Below are 20,917 nucleotides of genomic sequence, written 5' to 3' on the forward strand. Positions count from 1 at the left end.
CTAGTTCAAGGTCAAGTGGCGGCCCAGCCTGTTTTCATCTGGGCTCGCGCGCTCTCTCCTGGCTCTGCAGGGACACTGGGGGTCCACAGTCGAGAGGAGTTCCAGCGCGAGTCTGGAAGGTTCGCAGGTGGGGTGGGGCGGGCCGGGCTTGGTCACGCCTCCCGGGCCGCCGTTGGCTGAGGCCAAGCCATGCTCCACCCCTTAGGCGCCTCTTCCCCGCGTCGCCGGTCCCCCGCGCTCCCGCGAGCTGGCCTCCGCTGCAGCTGCGCCGGGCTCGCGCCATGCAGCGCCTGGCCATGGATCTGCGGGTGCTGTCCCGGGAGCTGGCGCTCTACCTGGAGCACCAGGTTCGCGTGGGCTTCTTCGGCTCGGGCGTGGGCTTGTCGCTGATCCTGGGCTTCAGCGTCGCCTATGCCTGCTACTACCTGAGCAGCATTGCCAAGGTGAGCCAGGGGCGGGGGCAGTGGAGCGTGGCGGGCCCCAGGGACCCGCCGGTGCACGGGCGCCACTAGCCTCCCGCTGAGGTCCGGGGTCCTGCTTCTAGGTCCTCCCGGCCTCGGTCCGGCCTGCACAGCTGCAGTACTTCGGGAAGGGCACCCAGACTCAGTTCGCCTTTTCTCCCGGGATGCGACTGAGCGCAGCTTGGGACTGTTGTGATTGTGAATTCTGTGCGTCAGTCTCCGGGGAGATGGAATCGGAGGGCTCGCGCGCGGCCTTCGGGTGGGGACACTGCTAAGTCCACTGGTTGCTGGTTTACGACCGCCGTAAACTTTGTTCTGGACCCCTTACCGATGCTGCTTCTCCCGGCAGAAACCCCAGTTAGTGATTGGAGGGGAGAGTTTCAGCCGCTTCCTACAGGACCACTGTCCGGTGGTGACAGAAACCTATTACCCGACGGTCTGGTGCTGGGAGAGCCGAGGACAGACACTGCTGAGACCCTTCATCACTGCCAAGCCCCGGGTGCAGTACAGGAAGTAAGTGAATGTCCATCTTGAGCTGTGTCTTCTGAATCACTGCTTTTAATTCAGGCTTCCAGTTCTTAGTTAATACACCTGTGCTTAACAAAAGAAACAATGTTAAAGAGAAAAGAAAATGGGAGGGATGCGGGGTCTACCCAGCTACCTCCATCTGCTGGAAAATGTTCAGGTATTGCTCCTCCCCACCTTTTTTGTTTTGTTTGTTTTGTTTTGTTTTTTTAATCTCCTTTACATCCTAATGTGAATGGACAGATGAACACCCTGGCTTATTTCTGGGATGTAAGAAGCGCTTTGCGGGCTTTTGTGTTACTGTTTTCCAATTTGTCGTTTCCGATTTGTCCTTGAGGACCTAGACACCTTGATGAGATGCATTAATGTATTCACGTGTTGAGGATCCTGGAATAGGGGTTAGACAGCTGTCAATAGCTTTAGGTTTTGTGCGTCTCCCCACAAAAGAACTCATAGTAATAAGTACATGGATTTTTGAGGCTAATGTCTTTTTTTTTTTCAATTATCTTTAATCCTTTTTTCCCCATCTTTTTTAAATTGGGTATTTCTTATTTACATTTCAAATGTTATTCCCTTTCCCGGTTTCCAGGCCAACATCCCCCTAACTCCTCCCCATCCCCTTCTATATGGGTGTTCCCCTCCCAAAACTCCTCCCATTAAGGCCCTCCTCCCAAGAATCCTGTTCACTGGGGGTTCAGTCTTGGCAGGGCCAAGGGCTTCCCCTTCCACTGGTGCTCTCACTAGGCTATTCATTGCTACCTATGCAGTTGGAGCCCAGGGTCAGTCCATGTATAGTCTTTAGGTAGTGGCTTAGTCCCTGGAAGCTCTGGTTGCTTGGCATTGTTGTTCATATGGGGTCTCGAGCCCCTTCAGCTCTTTGAGTCCTTTCTCTGATTCCTTCAACGGGGGTCCCGTTCTCAGTTCAGTGGTTTGCTGCTGGCATTCACCAATGTATTTGCCATATTCTGGCTGTGTCTCTCAGGAGAGATCTACATCCGGTTTCTGTTGGCCTACACTTCTTTGCTTCATCCATCTTATCTAGTTTGGTGGCTGTATATGTATGGGCCACATGTGGGGGAGGCTCTGAATGGGTGTTCCTTCAGCCTCTGTTCTACACTTTGCCTCCCTATCCCCTCCAAAGCGTATTCTTGTTCCCCTTTTAAAGAAGGAGTAAAGCATTCGAATTTTGGTCATCCTTCTTGAGTTTCATGTGTTCTATGCATCTAGGGTAATTCAAGCATTTGGGCTAATAGCCACTTATCAATGAGTGCATACCATGTGTGTTTTTCTGTGATTGGGTTACCTCACTCAGGATGATATTTTCCAGTTCCATCCATTTGCCTATGAATTTCATAAAGTCGTTGTTTTTGATAGCTGAGTGGTATTCCATTGTGTAGATGTACCACATTTTCTGTATCCATTCCTCTGTTGAATGGTATCTGGGTTCTTTCCAGCTTCTGGCTATTATAAATAAGGCTGCTATGAACATAGTGGAGCACGTGTCTTTTTTATATGTTGGGGCATCTTTTGGGTATATGCCCAAGAGAGGTATAGCTGGATCCTCAGGTAGTTCAATGTCCAATTTTCTGAGGAACCTCCAGACTGATTTCCAGAATGGTTGTACCAGTCTGCAATCCCACCAACAATGGAGGAGTGTTCCTTTTTCTCCACATCCTCACCAGCATCTGCTGTCGCCGGAGTTTTTGATCTTAGTCATTCTGACTGGTGTGAGGTGGAATCTCAGGGTTGTTTTGATTTGCATTTCCCTTATGACTAAAGATGTTGAACATTTCTTTAGGTGTTTCTCAGCCATTTAACATTCCTCAGCTGTGAATTCTTTGTTTAGCTCTGGACCCCATTTTTTTTTTCCGGAGCTGAGGACCAAACCCAGGGCCTTGCACTTACTAGGCAAGCACTCTACCACTGAACTAAATCCCCAACCCCCTGAACCCCATTTTTGATAGGGTTATTTGTCTCCCTGCAGTCTAACTTCGTGAGTTCTTTGTATATTTTGGATATAAGCCCTCTATCAGTTGTAGGATTGGTAAAGATCTTTTCCCAATCTGTTGGTTGCTGTTTTGTCCTAACAACAGTGTCCTTTGCCTTACAGAAGCTTTGCAGTTTTATGAGGTCCCATTTGTCGATTCTTGATCTTAGAGCATAAGCCATTGGTGTTTTGTTCAGGAAATTTTCTCCAGTGCCCATGTGTTTGAGACTCTTCCCCACTTTTTCTTCTATTAGTTTGAGTGTGTCTGGTTTGATGTGGAGGGGAAACTGTCTTTAAGGTGTTGCAGACATGAATGGGGACATATCTAACCAGGAGATTTAAATGGTGTCTGTTACTTATTTCCCTGAGTCATCTAGCCTTTCCAGAATTCCTTTTTTCCCTGCCAACTTGTAATATTGGACCCACAGATGCTATGTGAGAAGTTGTTCAAGAAACAGATTTTGTCAAAAGAGTAGTAGCATAGAACCAATCAGCCCCGGACTTCCTCATAATTCCCTGTTGGTATCTATATGACCTCAATCAAATAGTGGTTAAATGCTAGTCATTTGAGAGTAATGAGGAAATGATGAATGTAGATATATGAAGGGCTGTGCAAGTGTGTGTGTGTGTGTGTTACCGTGGATAAATCAAAAGCCTGTGCATGATAACCAGGAGCTCTACCACACTTCCACACACATATTTGAAATTCTTTGAAGCTTTTTTTTTAAATTAATTAAAATATTTTATTGATTCTTTGATAATTTTGTGCATGTATATAATTATTTTACCACATTCACACAGCCACCAATTACCCTGATATCCTCTTTTTTTACCTATTACCTTTTATTAAGGGTGCTGGAAATATAGCATTAATCTTCATAATATTTTTGTACTCAAAGGAGACATTTATAGAGATGTGGATATTTGTGAATGTAGGTAGGTTATTTTGAGATGACCAGATAATGTCATACTTATAGAATGAAAACACCAAGATGCAACTGAAAGGACTGCTCAGTGATGCCTTTGTAACTGTCATTTGCAGTGAACTCATTAAAACAGCAGACGGAGGACAGATCTCACTGGACTGGTTTGATAACAGTAACAGTGCATGCTATGTGGATGCCAGTACCAGACCTACTATCTTGCTCCTGCCTGGCCTCACTGGAACAAGCAAGGAATCCTACATCCTTCATATGATCCATCTCAGTGAAGAATTAGGATACAGGTAACTGTGAAAGATTGCTTCCTGTTTTTCACCTAATTCTTACAGATATGCTAATATTTCAGGTTGAATGATCATGATGGGGCACACCTGTAATCCCAGCAAGGGGAGACAGAGGCAGGTGGATTTCTGTGAGTTCTAGGCTCGCTTAGTCTTTGTAGGAAGCTCTAGGCTATTAGAGTACATAGAAACACGATCGAAACCCTGGTCCCACCACCACCACCACCATGCTGGTACATGCCTTTAAAACCCACCACTTGGGAGGCAGAGGCAAGTGGGTCTCTGTGAATTCACAGCCAGCTTTGTCTACAGAGTGAGTTCCAGGATAGGCAGGGTTACACAGAGAAACTCTATCTCAAAAAAACAAAGCAAAGGGTTTTTCCTCCCTTAGGTGTATACTTCCCTCCTCCTCCCTCCCCCCCCTCAGTCTCATGATCTCTCTCTCTCTCTCTCTCTCTCTCTCTCACACACACACACACACACACACACACCTCTTCATGAATAAATAAAGCAATCTCCTACTTATTACTTAGATCTGATTCTTTTGTTTCTCTTTCCTGACTCACAGGAAATGATTCTTGGCATATTAACCACACAGACCAAGGGCAAATCAGCCAATGAAATTAGAGCTACCTCCCCTGCAACATACAGCTGCAGCCCCCGATGGAGACAGTGCTATGCAGAACAGCAGCTCCAGGCTCCTGAGACAGTATACAGAGGCTCTCACACACACTTTGAGTTTGGACCTTAGATTTGCTGATCTTATCTGCCTAGCTTAGGTCCAAGTGTGAAAAATGTTCAGCATCAGCTTGTAGGTCATCCTTATTTTTCCACAGGCAATCAGTTCCTTTTTTCGTCCGCCTGAATTTGCAGGTGCTTGTGGCTGGTGGCCAGCTGATACCACAGCATTTTTGAAGCGACCATTATTCAACTTAGCCACCAGGTACAATTTTTCCATGTGACTTAGCAGCTTTACATTTCAGATTCAGCTCCAGAATCTTAAAGCAGGACAGTTATGAAAGATAGTGATGTGTGTGTGTGTGGGTGGGTGTGGGTGTGTGTGTCTGTATTAGTCTTCTTTAACTGATGGTAATATTGCAATGGTATAGTCCGTGACTTGTGTTTAGAGTCAACTCTTGCTAAACTGGAAACACTGTTTTGTATGAAAAACTGAGGTTGAATTTATGTGAATAAAAACATTTTCATGTAAAGAGGGAAATGGGCATAGTAGAAAATTATATTTTAACAAATTAACTTTGTTGTTACACAGGCAAAGCCTCTTCTGTCCGTAAAAGAGCATTCTCTCAGAAGCTCCGATACAATATTGTGCAACATGGTTGCTAGGAAGTAGCAAGAATCTGTGATTATTTCATTTTTAAACAACATCCAGTTAACAAGCTTGTTTCTAATTTACATCTCAAACTTGGTCATACTAAAAACCTGGGGGATCTACAAAGTTACTCCCTACTCCAATTTTGAGACTGGATCTCATGAAGTTCAGGCCAACCTCAAAGTTACAATGTAGCTAAAATGTAAGGAAGACACAAATAATCAGAAACCTTGTATTTTTCTCTGGGACCTTGTGAGAAAGATGCCTGGTCCAGTTCCTTGTCATCAGCTTGACCGAATAGTCAAGAATGACCTTGAACTTCTGTTCCTCCTGCTCCAGCCTCAGAGTGTTGTGACTTCGAATTCATGCGTCCCTACTCTGGGTTCAGGGGGTTGTGCAGACCTAACCCAGGATTTCATGTGCACTAGGTGCACACCAGTCCGAAAGTGAGGAGTTCTGTGTTGAATCAGACTAGCCTTTGCCTGAAAAAGGAGGAAAGAACAAACTTTTATCAGTAAGCTCATCATGACCTTGGGGCCTAGTAACCATTTCTTTTAGTTGCCAAGAGTCTCCTATCTGGCTGAGGAAATGGCTCAATCAGACAGTTTCTGCACAGTAAACATGAGAACAAGGACTGGAGAGGTAAAGCAGCAGTTAAGAGCACTAGTGCTCTTGCAGAGGACCAGGTTTAGTTCCCAGCACCCACATGGCAGCTTATAGCTGCCTGTAAATTTAATTATACAGATTCTTCTGAGCTCTGTGGGCACCAGGCATGTAACATGGTACACATACATATGAGTGTGCTAACAAACACTCATACACATGAAATAGAAATAAATCTTTAAAAAAAAAAAAAAGGCTGGACACACTAATGTGTTCCTGTAACCAAAGCACCAGGGAGATGGAAATCAAGCCCCTGAAACTCATTAGACCAGCCAGGCTACTCAGGTTGGTGAGCTTCAGATTTACTCAGAGACCCTTGAAAAACTAATCGCAGATAGTGATTGAGGAAAGGCAGCCTGCATTAACTACTTTCTTCCACACACATGTACCCACATGTATATACTCATACTAGTAAGTATGTGCAACACACACATACATACTCTCAAAGTTTCTGGGTTCTACAAATAAAGCCTTGACCTAAAAAAATGTCAAGTTTCTGCTCTAAGTTGGAGTGGCTGTATCAGTTAGCTTTGCCATTTAACAAACCCTCCCAGCATTTAGTTGTTTAAAACAACTGCTCTGCTCAGTCCCAGGGGTGGGCAATTTAGGCTAAGGTCACTGAAGGTATCTTGGGGTCTTGGCCAAGATCATCTGTGCATATGTCATCAGCTGTCAAGACAGCTAGAGGCTGGGGGAACCTCAGCTCATCTGTCCTGGTGCTTCATCTGCATGCAGGCTCACCCTGAACCGTTCTCTTGGTAGAAGAAGGTTTACTGAACAAGCACAGAAGCTGTCACAGCCTCTGAGGCCCAGCTGAGAACTCCCACACTATTCCTTCTGCAATGTTCCACCAGTCAGACCAGGGCAAATCAGATAGTCATCTCAGAGTCAATGAGCAGGGATTGTGAATTACAAAATGTTTTTTAGTTTTACCACAGAGTACAAGGAGGTTTAGAGACTACTGAAGGGAAACGTAAATCGGAAAACTTGAAAGAAGGCTGTGCTGCGTCCTAAGGAGGCAAAAGGGAGCTCAGTTATTGGGGGTGTGGCTGGGGATTCAGCAGCTGACGAGGCTTGTGGAAAGCTTTGTAGTATGATGGAACCTAGATGGGCTTAGAGGTAAACCTGAACTCACATGTCAGGACCACTGCTTACAGAGTATTCCAAGAGCTAGCCAAATCATCCTATCACAGATCCCTTTCCTACTTTGGAGAACTTAGGTGGAGTGTATACAGTACGTGTTTGTGCAAAGTGTGTCTGTAGAAAAGTTTGTCTTTTTTTCTGTCATCTTCTGGCCTTTCTTCAGAGCAGCACATTTTATAATTTAGAAGCACAAGACAGCATGGATATCCATATAAGGTCTCCTAATACAGAGTTTTGTAGTCAAAGATAACTTCCATGTGATGCAAGGGTCTAGCTCTGCTCGTTACCTTATGTAAAAAAGGGAACTTGGGAGGGGCATGAGTTCTGCCAGGTCAGCAGGGAACTGCAGATGCTGTCTGTTAGATACTGAGACAGTAGAGAGATATCTAACTCCCAGTCTATGAATGAATGAAACTGAAGGGTTTATAGTCCATGTAAACACATTTTCCAGTCACTCAAAATCAATGGTTGATGGGAAGGAAACTAGGCCAAAGTGTATATAAGATTAATTAGGAGCAAAGGTGTTCCTAACTAGGTCAAAGGAAAAATAGACTTAGAAGAAGATTTGACTTGGCTACTCTGACCATTTTAACAGCACCATGATTGCGGAACGTCCAGTTGGAGGAGACTGTGGTTGAGTCAGATAAATTCTTGGCAGTTTTATCAATCTGATGGGACATCCATTTCCTAGAGAACACGTGAAATAAAGGTCAGGGCCACAAGAAAAACAGCCCATGGAAACCAGAGGGCTAGGAAGTGGTTAGTTTCCTCTAATAATAGAAAGTCTTACTTCTTTGACTTGTGTTTGAGACCCCTGGGACCCATGTTTAAAAACAAAACAACAACAAAAGCAGACAGACACCACACAGCATGGGTGTCAATAATCCTCCTCCTCTTCTTCCTCTTCTTCCTCTTCTTCCCCTTCCCCTTCCTCCTCCTCCTCCTCCTCCTCCTCCTCCTCCAGGGAAAGAGTAAAGGCAGGAGAATCCCAGGCGATCATAGGCTGGCTAGCCTGGCATATGAAGCACACAGTAATTACAGAGACCCTGTTTCAAACAAAGTATAATTTGCACACTGACACCAGAGGTTGTCCTTTTTGCCTCCATATGCACACTATAGCAATACACAAATGTGTGCATGGGTATACACACACACACACACACACACACACACACACACACACACACAGAGAATCTTTCTTTGTGGTGCAATACTTATAGTCTACTCAGGAGACTGAGGCAGGAGGATCACTTGAACCCCGGAATTTGGGGTCCAGCCTAAGTAACATAGAGAAACACTTATCAAGAAAATGAAATTTAACACCAGTGGAAGGGGAAGCCCTTGGTCCTGCCAAGACTGAACCCCCAGTGAACGTGATTGTTGGGGGGAGGGCGGTAATGGGGGGAGGATGTGGAGGGGAACACCCATATAGAGGGGGAGGGGAGGGGTTAGGGATGTTGGCCTGAAACCGGGAAAGGAATAACAATTGAAATGTAAATAAGAAATACTCAAGTTAATAAATATGGAAAAAAAAAGTATTGACTAAAGTAAATCAAGGCTGTCTCCTCAAACCAGCACTCTTATTCCTTAAATAAAAAAAAGAAAGAAAGAAAATGAAATTTAAAAAAATAAAAGAAACCTACATGCAGTAGTAACTTATGTACCAGAACAATACTAAGTTTTCTTGTACCCTCTTTTAATTCTCTGAACTGGTTCCCTGGAGCAAAACAGAAACAAGGGGAGAAAAGTAAATTTGACTGTATCTGGACCAGCTGTTACCTTGGCCTTTAAAAAAAAAAAACTCATTTATCATTATGTTCTGCCCCCAGCTAATCTTAAAGAGTGACCCATCCAGAATTATGTAATAACAAGCTCACTGAAATCTAGGCCAGTAATGCATTAAGTATTTGGTACTGTACAGTGAAGGAGCTTATATTCCCCAGGAGCATATAGTCTGGTTGAAGTCACAGTATATGCAGAACCGGAGAAGTGTGCATTCTGCTGAGACAGAATTGGCTTCAAGGGACGGGAAACGCAAACTAACAGTGCCCCCAATAAGATTCAAGTTGGACTGAGTGTTAGGACACTTGCTTAGCACGCATGAGGCCCTGGGATGTGTCCTCCAGCACCCAGGTGGGGTAGAGTCAAGGAACAGATATCTTTCTTTCCCATGGAAGTCCAGGATGGGACACAGTTTGTCTGGTACACATCAGTGCCAGAACCCAGGCACTCTGATTTTGTATATTCATGTAGAAGCCAGAGGACAACTCTGGGTATTGCGCCTCAGATACTGTCCCTGGATTTTACTTTTATGAGGCAGGGTATCTCACTGGCCTAGAGCTTGGCAAACAGACAAGTCTGGCTGACCAGTGATGCCCAAGAAGCTGCCTGTCTCTACCTCTTTAACGCTGGGATTACAGATGTGCACCACCACACCCATGTCTTGCTTTTTTAAAATTTATTTATTTTTATGTGTATATGTTTTTGCTTACATTTGTCTGTGTGACACATACATGCCTGCTAGCTGTGGAGGCCAGAGAGGGTGTCTGATCCTCAGGGATTAGAGTTACAGTCATGAGCTGCAACATGGGTACTGGGAATTGAACCCACATCCTTTGGAAGAATAGCTAGTGCTCTTCACCATGTCCAACCCTGCCAGCAGTTTATAGGTTCTGGGGACCAGACTCAGGTTTTTACTGTACAGACCGAGCCATTTCCACAGTCCAGGTTTTTTTGTTGTTTAAGGTTTGGTTTTGTTGTTTAATATGGTTTTTTCCGAGGAGCCATTGAGTACTTTAACTCTAGCATGTATGTGATGTACATATGTGTGGCATGTGTGTGATGTACATATGGGTGGCATGTGTGTGATGTACATATGGGTGGCATGTGTGTGATGTACATATGGGTGGCATGTGTGTGATGTACATATGGGTGGCATGTGTGTGATGTACATATGAGTGGGATGTGGGTGATGTACATATGGGTGGCATGTGGGTGATGTACATATGTGTGGTGTGTATATGATTTACATATGTGTGGTGTGCATGTGATGTACATATGTGTAGATAGGAAGGAGCTCACCCATGTGAGCAGCTGGATGTTCTCTGTCACTCTCCCTCCCTTTGCCTTTCCTTCTCTCTCTTTCCTTGGGAGTGGGGCAAGGTCTCTCACTGAACTATTTTACGTAAGCAAGCCTCTTAGCCACACCTGTCTCTCTCTGTGTTGCACTGCCCAAAGCGTGCACAACTCTCACACTTGCTCACACAGAAACATGTGCAGGCATGCACATACACATGCACACTCTGGGTTTACTTTTTTCTGCCATGCCTGGCTTTTACATGAGTGCTGGGACTCTGAACTCAGGTCCTCATGCTTGCATGGTAAAAACACTACCCACTGGGCCATCGCTCCAGCCCCATCAGTTCAGCTCTAGCTATTATATATGAATCCCAATACCCAAGAAGGAATAAAAGAGGGGTAGAAAGCCCCTCTCATTCTTTAAAGATGCACACCTAAGGGGCCGAGAGCTCAGCTTAGGGCTAGAGCCCAGCTTATTGCTACAGTGCATGCCTAGCACGTGGGAGGCCCTGGATTCAACTCCCAGGAACTTAGCCAAAATGGATTGTTTTCATCTCCTTAGGTGTCCCCAGGAGACCAGCAGAGAAGCTGAGCATACACTTGATAAGTCTGATAGGAAAAAGAGAGAGATTGGGAAGCTGAGTTAGAAGAAAGGGGAGAGGGTCTTTATTTCCTTTTTTTTTTAAATTTTGTTGAGAAATTTTCAACATTAAGATGTGTTTTGAAGCATGCCTCACTACTTTTTTTTCCTACTTAGAGAAAGCACTATTTTTGTTCTGTGCTCTGAAGGACAGTGCCCCTTTGATTCACTGCAGAGCCCACTTATTGGCAAGGGGAGAAAGATAGTTTAAGGTTAAAGTTTGACTGCCTTCAAGTGTATCTCTCCTTTCAGCTTGTGGTTGTATTTAGGGGTGTAGTAACGATGATGTCTGGATTTCAGTGATCAGTAGCATTTCCAGCATTTCGAGTGGTACCTTGGGGTAATGTGAAGACCCCCTCAGGGGAGGAAGGATGAGGGAGGATGAGGGTACCACACCGAGGAAACAGCTGTTGCAACAACAGACTGAGTTCTGACTACTTCTCCCGGTCTAGATTAGAAATTATTTTAAGTTAACTTTCTGTCTTAGTAACTCACTTTCTGTAAAAATAACATTTTTTAAGAGTGAGAAATGAATAATTGCCACTCATTGTTCTTGAGACTAGCTAGGTAAGCATATTAGAAAACACTGATGAAAGGTTTAGATTATGTAATGGTAGTCTAGGAAATAATTATGGTTGATACTGACGGGGGGTGCCACTGTTAGGTAGTCCACTGTGAGATCCACCTCAGAGATGAAGATGTATCTTAGTAGCCAAGCGCTTGCCTAGCATGCCCAAGGCTTTGTTTTCATCCTTCGTACACATATCTACAAGCGAGCACAAAAATGACCTCTAACCTTTTGCAATCAGAGCTCTTTTTATCAGAGTTGGCATCCCCAGAAGATGTACTCTGTGTTCAGAACACCCATCCTCCTTGGGAAGACATGAATGTCACTAACTTACAAGGACAAATGGAGGTGGGTGAGGGGATCTTTGAGTCAGGTTGAGTTCAGGTCCCAAGGTTACATACTCCATGTACTTCCAGAAACATCTTATTCTGATCTCTCTACTCTTCCATTTTCTTCTTCGCAGAAATTCCTTCCACCTCCTAGACTTACTGAGGCTCCCATGCAGTCTATATAAAGAACATTGACTGGTTGATCCCTCACTGAGAACAAAAATTTTGAAAGTATTGTTCTTGGAGTCCACAGGAGTAAATGAGGGCCACTCTCTCACATAAGGAAGAGCCTTGATGGAAGGCCAGATGGAAGCAAGGTGCAGTGGGTAGCCTATACCCCAAAGAGACCATTCTAAGAAAGCCCAGGGTAGCACGCCTGGTCAGTCAGTGGGCAATGCAAAGGCAGGGCAGGCCTTGTTGAGACAGACAGGCTGCTGCCATCTTGGTTAACCTCCAGTCCCTGTGTCGTGCCTTGTGACACTCCCGTTACCTATGAGCACTCAAATATGTAAAAAAAAAAAGTTAGAGACCTGGACTGGATTCAGATGAATAAGATAAACTATGAGAGCATTAGAAAGCTGCTGAATAAATTTCAAGTCAGAGGCAATAGGACTGAAAGGAGGATTTCAATAAAATGATGTAAGAGATGACACTTGAAAGAGTAGTCTTTTTGTTTGTTTGTTTGTTTGTTTTGTTTTCTCCCGGAGCTGAGGACGAAAGCGTAGTCTTGATGCCAGCTATGTCTGAGGTTTTCTCGTTCCTCACATACAGGAAGTGTTTGACACTTATGGCCACACAGCCACTAGTTTTAGAAATATCATGACTAAAAATTTAACCACAATCATAAAATATTAACTGGCTATTCCACAGAGCCACAGAGCCACTAAGGTTTAGGTCTTATCAAAGATAACCCAAATTGATGCTTTGGCTTGTGGCAATTAGAGTAGCCTTTGAGAGGAGGGGACAGAGAAGTGGTGAGCCGAGGAAAAGCTGTTTGAAATGTCACTAGTTCTTGAGGAGCCTTAACAACTTAATATTTTGATACAGGGTGTTATGTAGCCCAGGCTGACCTTGAATTCTCTTTATAGCTGACATTGACCTTGGATTCCTGATGCTCCTTGCTTCCTGTTCATATTCTAGATTATAGGTATGCACCAGCACACAAAGGTCCTTGGACAGCTTTTACACCCTTGGATGTATAGGTGCTCAGCTCATAAGCAACTCTATAAAAATGCAATAAATATTGTCTACCAAGATAATGGCGGGCTGTGGGGATGGCTTGGGCATGAGTTCAGAGTGAATGCGGCTCTTTCAGAGATGCCCAGTTCAGTTCTGAGCGGCTCTTCCAGAGATGCCCAGTTCAGTTCTGAGCACCGATGTCAGGCAGCTCATGGGCCTGTAGGTGTTTAACTAGGGATGAACCAAGAGGCAGCATAGTCTCAGGCATAAGGAACTTGCTGTTGCCTGGTTTTTATTTCACCTATAGTCAGGGAGTCCTTTCACTCAGCCTGGGTTTTCGCTCCTTGAACCTCTTCTGCTCCTCTTTTTGTTTCTGCTTGGAAACCTTGTGTTCATCCTCCATCTCCTTGGCCAGCTTCTTAAACCATCGCAAGGGGTTTTACCTTTGTAATCTGACAGGACTTGTTGTCCCTTCTCTGAGCCTAAGGCAGAAACTTGATAGGTCGTTTTTAATTTCATGTCACAAAGTATATAATTAACTAATATTATTATGACTACTCTTGGCTTCTTTTGTTTACTGTTTACATGATAACCTTTTTCATTGTTTAACTTTCAAAGTGTCTCAATTTTTTAATGTAATAGCAGATATAGTAGTCTGTAATTCCATTATTTGGAAGGGAGAAGTAGGAGGTCCAGGAGTTCAAGATCATCCTCAGCTACAAAGTGATTTCAATTCCAGCTTACAAAAGACTAAAAAAACCGAAAAGCCAAGCCAGGCAGGGTGGTGCACACCTTAGTTGTATCACTTTGGAGGTAAAATAGACAAATCTCTGTGAGTTCAAGGACAGCCTAGTCTCATAGTGAGTTCCAGGACAGACACAGAACTATATATAGAACCCCTGAAATGAAAATCAAAACAAACAAAACTCCACAAGCTATGTGTGTGTATACCTGCATGGATATGTTTATATATTGGACCATTTTTATCTAGTCTGACACTTTCTACTTTTCTTCCTTTTTTTTACTTTAAATTTTATTTTTCTTGGATATTTTATGTATTTAAATTTGAAATATTATCCCCTTTCCCCCTCCCCAAAGTCCTTCCTCCCTTCCCCTGCTTCTATGAGGATGCTCCCACTCCCACCCACCCACTCCCACCTCAACGCCCTGGCATTCCCCTACACTGGGGAAATGAGCCTTCACAGGACCAAGGGCTTCTCCTCCTATTGATGCTGGACAATGACATCCTCTGCTACATATGTGGCTGAAGTCATGGGTCCCTCCATGTGTACTCATTAGTTAGTGGTTTAGTCCCCGGGAGCTCTGGTAGGCTCTGGTTGATATAATTGTTTTTCCTATAGGGTTATAAACTCCTTCAGCTCCCTCAGTCTTTTCTCTAACTCCTCCACTGGGGTCCCTTTGTTCAGTCCAATGGTTAGCTGCAACCATCCTCATCTGTATCAGTAGGGCTCTGGTAGGGCCTCTCAGGAGACACCCATATCTGGCTCCTGTCAGTAAGCACTTCCTGGCATCAGCAATAGTGTCTGGGTTTGGTGACTGCATATGAGAAGGATCTCCATATGGTGGGGCAGTCTCTGGATGGCCTTTTCTTCAGTCCCTGCTGCACTCTTTGTCCCTGTAGTTCTTCCTGTGAGTATTTTGCTCTCCCTTCTAAGAAGGAATGAAGTACCCACATTTTGGTCTTTTTTTTTTTTTTTCCATATGATCTGTGAATTTTATCGTAGGTATTCCAAGCTTTAGGGCTAATATTCACTTATAAGTGAGTGCATTCCATGTGTGTTCTTCTGTGACTGGGTGACCTCACTCAGGATATTTTCTAGTTCCATCCATTTGCCTAAGAATTTCATGTAGTCATTGTTTTTAATAGCTTAGTAGTACTCCATTGTGTAAATGAACCATGTTTTCTGTATCCATTCCTCTGCTGAAGGGCATCTGGGTTCTTTCCAGCTTCTGGCTATTATAAATAAAGATGCAATGAACATAGTAGAGCATGTGTCTTTGTTGTATGTTGGGGCATCTTTTGGGCATATGCCCAGGAGTGGTATAGCTGGGTCCTCAGGTAGTTCAATGTCCAATTTTCTGTGGAACCTCCAGACTGATTTCCAAAGTGGTTGTAGCAGCTTGCAATCCCACCAACAATGAAGGAGTGTGCTTTTCTCCACATCCTCTCCAGCATCTGCTGTCACCTGAGTTTTTGACCTTAGTTATTCTGACTGGTGTGAGGTGGTATCTCAGGGTTGCTTTGATTTGCATTTCCCTGATTATTAAGGATGTTGGACATTACTTTAGGTGCCTCTCAGCTATTCAGTATTCTTCAGTTGAGAATTCTTTGTTTAACTGTGCACCACATTTTTTTTAAAATTTATTATATATAAGTATACTGTAGCTGTCTTCAGACACACCAGAAGAGGGCATCAGATCTCATTACAGATGGTTGTGAGCCACCATGTGGTTGCTGGGATTTGAACTCAGGGTCTCTGGAAGAGCAGTCAGTGCTCTTAACCACTGAGCCATCTCTCCAACCCTGCACCACATTTTTTAATAGAATTACTTGATTCTCTGGAGTCTTCTTGATTATTTGATTCTTCTGGAACTTCTTGAGTTCTTTGTATATATTAGATATTAGCCCTGTACCAGATGTGGGATTGGTAAAGACCTTTTCCCAATCTGTTGGTTGCTGTTTTGTCCTATTGACAGTGCCCTTTTCCTTACAGAAGCTTTGCAGTTTTATGAGGTCCCATTTGCTGATTCTTGATCTTAGAGCATAAGCCATTGGTGTTCTTCTGTTCAGGAAATTTACCCCTGTGCCTATGTGTTTAAGGTTCTTTCCCACTTTCTCTTCTATTAGTTTCAGTGTATCTTGTTTTATGTGGAGAACTTTGATCCACTTGGACTTGAGCTTTGTATAGGGTGATAAGAATGGATCCATTTGCATTCTTCTACATGCTGACCTCCAGCACCATTTGTTGAAAATGCTGTCTTTTTTCCACTGGATGATTTTAGCTTCTTTGTCAAAGATCAAGTGACCATAGGTGTGTGGGTTCATTTCTGGGTCTTCAATTCTATTCCATTGATCTACCTGCCTGTCTTTGTACCAATATCATACAGTTTTTTATCATGATTGCTCTATAATAAAGCTTGAGGTCAAGGATGGTGATTCCTCCAGATGTTCTTTTATTGTTGAGGATAGTTTTCACTATCCTATTTTTTTCTTTTCCAAATGAATTTGCAAATTGCTCTAAGCCTATGAAGAGTTAAGGTGGAATTTTCATGGAGATTGCATTGAATTTGTAGATTGCTGTCAGCAAGATGGCCGTATTTACGACATTAATCCTGCCAATCCATGAGCATGGGAGATCTTTCCATCTTCTGAGTTCTTCTTCCGTTTCCTTCTTCAGAGACTTGTAATTCTTGTCATACAGATCTTTCACTTGCTTGCTTAGAGTCACATAGGGTATTTTATATTACTTGTAGCTATTGTGAAGGGTGTCATTTCCCCTAATTTCTTTCTCAGTCTGTTTATCCTTTGAGTAGAGGAAGGCTACTGATTTGAGTTAATTTTATTTCCTGCCACTTTGCTGAAGTTGTTTATTAGCTGTAGGAGTTCTCTGGTGGAATTTTTGGGGTCACTTAAGTATACTATTATATCATCTGCAAATAGTGATACTTTTGACTTCTTCCTTTCTAATTTGTATTCCTTTGACCTCTTTTTGTTGTCTAATTGCTCTGGCAAGTACTATATTAAATAGGTATTGAGAGAGTGGGTAGCCTTATCTAGTCCCTGATTTTAGTGGGATTGCTTCAAGTTTCTCTCCATTTAGTGTGATGTTGGCTACTGTTTTGCTGTATGTTTCTTTTATATGTTTAGGTATGGGCTTTGAATTCCTGATCTTTCCGAGTCATTTATCATAAAAGGATGTTGAATTTTGTCAAATGCATTCTCAGCATCTAATTAAATGATCTTTTTTTCCCCTTGAGTTTGTTCATATAGTGGATTGAGTTGATAGATTTCTATATATTGAACCATCTTTGCATCCCTGGGATGAAGCCTACTCAATCATGTTGAATGATCGTTTCAATGTGTTCTTGGATTTGTTTGCAAGAATTTCATTGAGTATTTTTGCATCAATATTCATACAGGAAATTGGTCTGAAGTTCTCTTTCTTTGTAGGGAGGGTCTTTGTGTGGTTTTGGTATAAGTGTAATTGTGGCTTTAAGGAATGAATTGGGTAGTATTCCTATTTTGTGGAATAGTTTGAAGAGTATTGGTATTAGGCTTTCTTTTGAAGGTCTGATAGAATTCTGCACTAAACCTATCTGGTCCTGGTTTTTTTTTTAGGGGGGGGGGGTTGGGAGAGTTTTAATGACTGCTTTATTTCTTTAATGACTGTTTGGATGGTTACCTGATCCTGAATTAACTTTGGTACCTACTGGTATCTGTCTAAAAAGTTGTCTATTTCATCCAGATTTTCCAGTTTTGTTGAGTATGGTCTTTCGTAGTAGGATTTGATAATTCTTTGAATTTCCTCAGTTTCTGTTGTTATGTCTCCCTTTTCATTTCTGATTTTGTTAATTTGAATACACTCTCTGCCCTCTGGTTACTCTGGCTAAGGCTTTATCTATCTTGTTAATTTTCTCAAAGGACCACCTCTTGGTCTTGTTGATTCTTTGTATAGTTCTTTTTGTTTCTACTTGGTTGATTTCAAATCTGAGTTCGATTATTTCCTGCCATCTACTCCTTTTGGGTGAATTTCCTTCCTTTTGTTCTAGAGCTTTCAGATGTGCTATCAAGCTGTTACTATATGCTCTCTCCAATTTCTTTCTGCAGGCACTCAGAGCTATGAGTTTTCCTCTTAGCACTGCTTTCATTGTATCCCATAAGTTTGTGTGTGTTGTGCCTTCATTTTCATTAAATTCTAAAAAGTCTTTAATTTCTTTCTTTATTTCTTCCTTGACTGAGTTATCCTTGAGTAGTGTGTTCATTTTCTATTTGTATGTGGCCTGTCTGTTGTTTTTGTTGTTATTGAAGACCATGGTAATCTGATAGGATGCAAGGGATTATTTCAATCTCCTTGTATCTATTGAGGCCTGTTTTGTGACCAATTATGTGGTCTGTTTTTGAGAAGGTGTCATGAGGTACTGAGAAGAAGGTTTATTCTTTTTTTGTTTTAGGATGAAATATTCTACAGATATCTGTTAAATCCATTTGGTTCACAACTCCTGTTAGTTTCACTATGTCTCTGTTTCTGTTTCCATGATCTGCATATTGATAAGAGTGATGTGTCAAAGTCTCCCACTATTATTGTGTGTGGTGTAATGTGTGCTTTGAGCTTTAGTAAGGTTTCTTTATGAATGTGGGTACCCTTGCATTTGGAGCATAGATGTTGAGAATTGATAGTTCATCTTGGTAGATTTTTCCTTTGTGAGTATGAAGTGTCCATCTGTATCTTTTTTGATAACTTTTGGTTGAAAGTCGATTTTATTTGATATTAGAATAACTACTCCCGCTTGTTTCTTGGTACAATTTGCTTTAAAAAAATTTTCTCAGCCTTTTACCCTTAGGTAGTATCTGTCTTTGTCACTGAGGTGCGTTTCCTTTATGTAGCAAAATACTGGGTCCTATTTATGTATCTAGTCTGTTAGTCTGTGTCTTTTTTTGGGGGAATTGAGTCCATTGATGTTAAGAAATATTAAGAAATAGTGATTGTTTCCTGTTATTTTTGTTGTTAGAGGTGGAATTATTTTTGTTTGGCTCTCTTTTTTGTTTGTTTGTTTGTTGCAAGAAGATTACTTTCTTGCTTTTTCTAGGGTGTAGTTTTCCTCCTTGTGTTGGAAGCTTTTTTTTATCTGTTATCTTTTATAGGGCTGGATTTGTGGAAAGATATTTTGTAAATTTCATTTTGTCATGGAATATCTTGGTTTCTTCATCCATGGTAATTGAGAATTTTGCTGGGTATATTAGCCTAGGCTGGCATTTGTTCTCTTAGGGTCTGTATGACTTCTACCCAGGATCTTCTGGCTTTCATAGTCTCTGGTGAAAACTCTGGTGTAATTCTGATAGCTTTGCCTTTATATGTTACTTGACCTTTCCCCCTTACTGCTTTTAATATTCTTTCTTTGTTTTGTGTTTTGGGTCTTTTGACTATTATGTGAAAGGAGGAATTTCTTTTCTGGTTCATCTGTTTGTAGTTCTGAGGCTTCTTGTGTGTTCATGAACATCTCTTTCTTTAGGTTAGTGAAGTTTTCTTCTATAATTTTGTTGAAGATATCTACTGGCCCTTTAAGTTGGAATCTTCATTCTCTTCTATACCTATTATTGTTAGGTTTGGTCTTCTCATTGTGTCCTGGATTTCCTGGATGTTTTGGGTTAGGATCTTTTTGTTTTTTTGTATTTTCCTTTACTGTTTGTCAATGGTATCTTTGTGCCCCCAGGATTCTCTCTTCTGTCTCTTGTACTCTTGTATTCTGTTAGTGATGCCTGCATCCATGACTCCTGATCTTTTTCCTAGGTTTTCTATGTCCGGGATTGTCTCCCTTTGTGATTTCTTTCTTGTTTTTTTTTTCTTTCCATTTTTAGATCCTTTATGGTTTTGTTCAATTCTTCATCTGTTTGGTTGTGTTTTACTTTACTTCTTTAATGGATTTTTGTGTTTCCTCTTTAAGGGCTTCTATCTGTTTACCTGTGTTGTCCTGTATTTCTTTAAGGGAGTTAATTATGTCCTTCTTAAAGTCCTCTGTCTTCATCATGAGATATGATTTTAAATCTAAATCTGGCTCTGGGCACAGATGGAGACCGAAGAGTCTCCTAGGCCACCTTGCAGCTCCAATGCCACATGCACTCCCGGCAGGTCTCTCCTTGGATAGTCAGTGTCGAGAGAGTGGTGTCCCACCTGCAGGTTGTGGCTTAGGAGAGAGAGTGCTCCTGGCAGACCAGCTCTCTGCAGGCAGGTTTTGTGTCTGAGGACTGTGGAACAGCCCCAGCTCTGGGCACAATTGGAGACCCAGTTTCTACTTTTTAATTGGGATTTTTATTCCTTTTATATTTAATGTAATCAATATGGTAGATTTAAGGCATATCATTTATAATTCAGTTTAGGTTTTTAAAATTTCTATCATTTCCCCCTTTTTCTTTGAATCTATTAGTTTAGATAATTTTTATATCAAATCTGGAAAGTTTGGGTGTTTTAGGTTTTATATTTCTTTTTCTTCATTCTTCTTTTCTTTCTGGAATCTCAATTACATGTATAGCAGGTATTTTGATATTGAGGTATTTTGTTTATTTGTAGACAAGATCTCACTGTGTAGCCCAGGCTGGCCTGGAAATTGCTATGTGGGCAAGGATAACCTAACCTTAAACTCACAAAGATATGGCAGCCCTGCTTCCTGAGTGCTAAGGCATGTATCTACCTACCTGCCTCTTTTTGTATTATTAAACAAACAATGCAGGGTCTATTTATTATGATGTTAGGGAAAGGAACTCTGCCTTGTGCATGCTAAGTACTCTGTGATTTAGCTATATCCTCATCTTTCTGGAATTTCCATTTTTTAAAGATTCATTCATCTTTATTTTGTGTGTGTGTATGTGTGTGTGTGTGTGTGTGTGTGTGTGTGTGTGTGTGTGCTTTGCCTGAATATATGTCCATACACTATGTGTAAGGAAGCCAGAAGGTGACTTTATACATCTCAGAACTATAGTTACAGACGGTTGTGATCACCACGTGGGTGGTAGGAACTGAACCCATGTCCTCTCGAGGAGCCAGCAGTGCTCCTA

The 20,917-nt window shown here is 42.3% G+C and overlaps 1 protein-coding gene across 1 annotated transcript in view; it reads left to right on the top strand.

The window, feature by feature from the left end:
* Positions 1 to 215: 215 nt before the first annotated feature.
* Positions 216 to 20,917, top strand: part of Abhd3 (abhydrolase domain containing 3, phospholipase) — a 52,917-nt gene continuing 32,215 nt past the window's right edge. Inside the window, exons 1-3 of the mRNA XM_032885641.1 lie at positions 216 to 443; positions 811 to 974; positions 4,016 to 4,198. Coding sequence (XP_032741532.1) covers positions 282 to 443; positions 811 to 974; positions 4,016 to 4,198 — 509 coding nt within the window. The 5' untranslated portion in view covers positions 216 to 281. The remainder of the gene's footprint in view (positions 444 to 810; positions 975 to 4,015; positions 4,199 to 20,917) is intronic.

Source organism: Rattus rattus, chromosome 15, assembly GCF_011064425.1.
Source record: "Rattus rattus isolate New Zealand chromosome 15, Rrattus_CSIRO_v1, whole genome shotgun sequence".
Taxonomy (NCBI): Eukaryota; Metazoa; Chordata; class Mammalia; order Rodentia; family Muridae; genus Rattus; species Rattus rattus.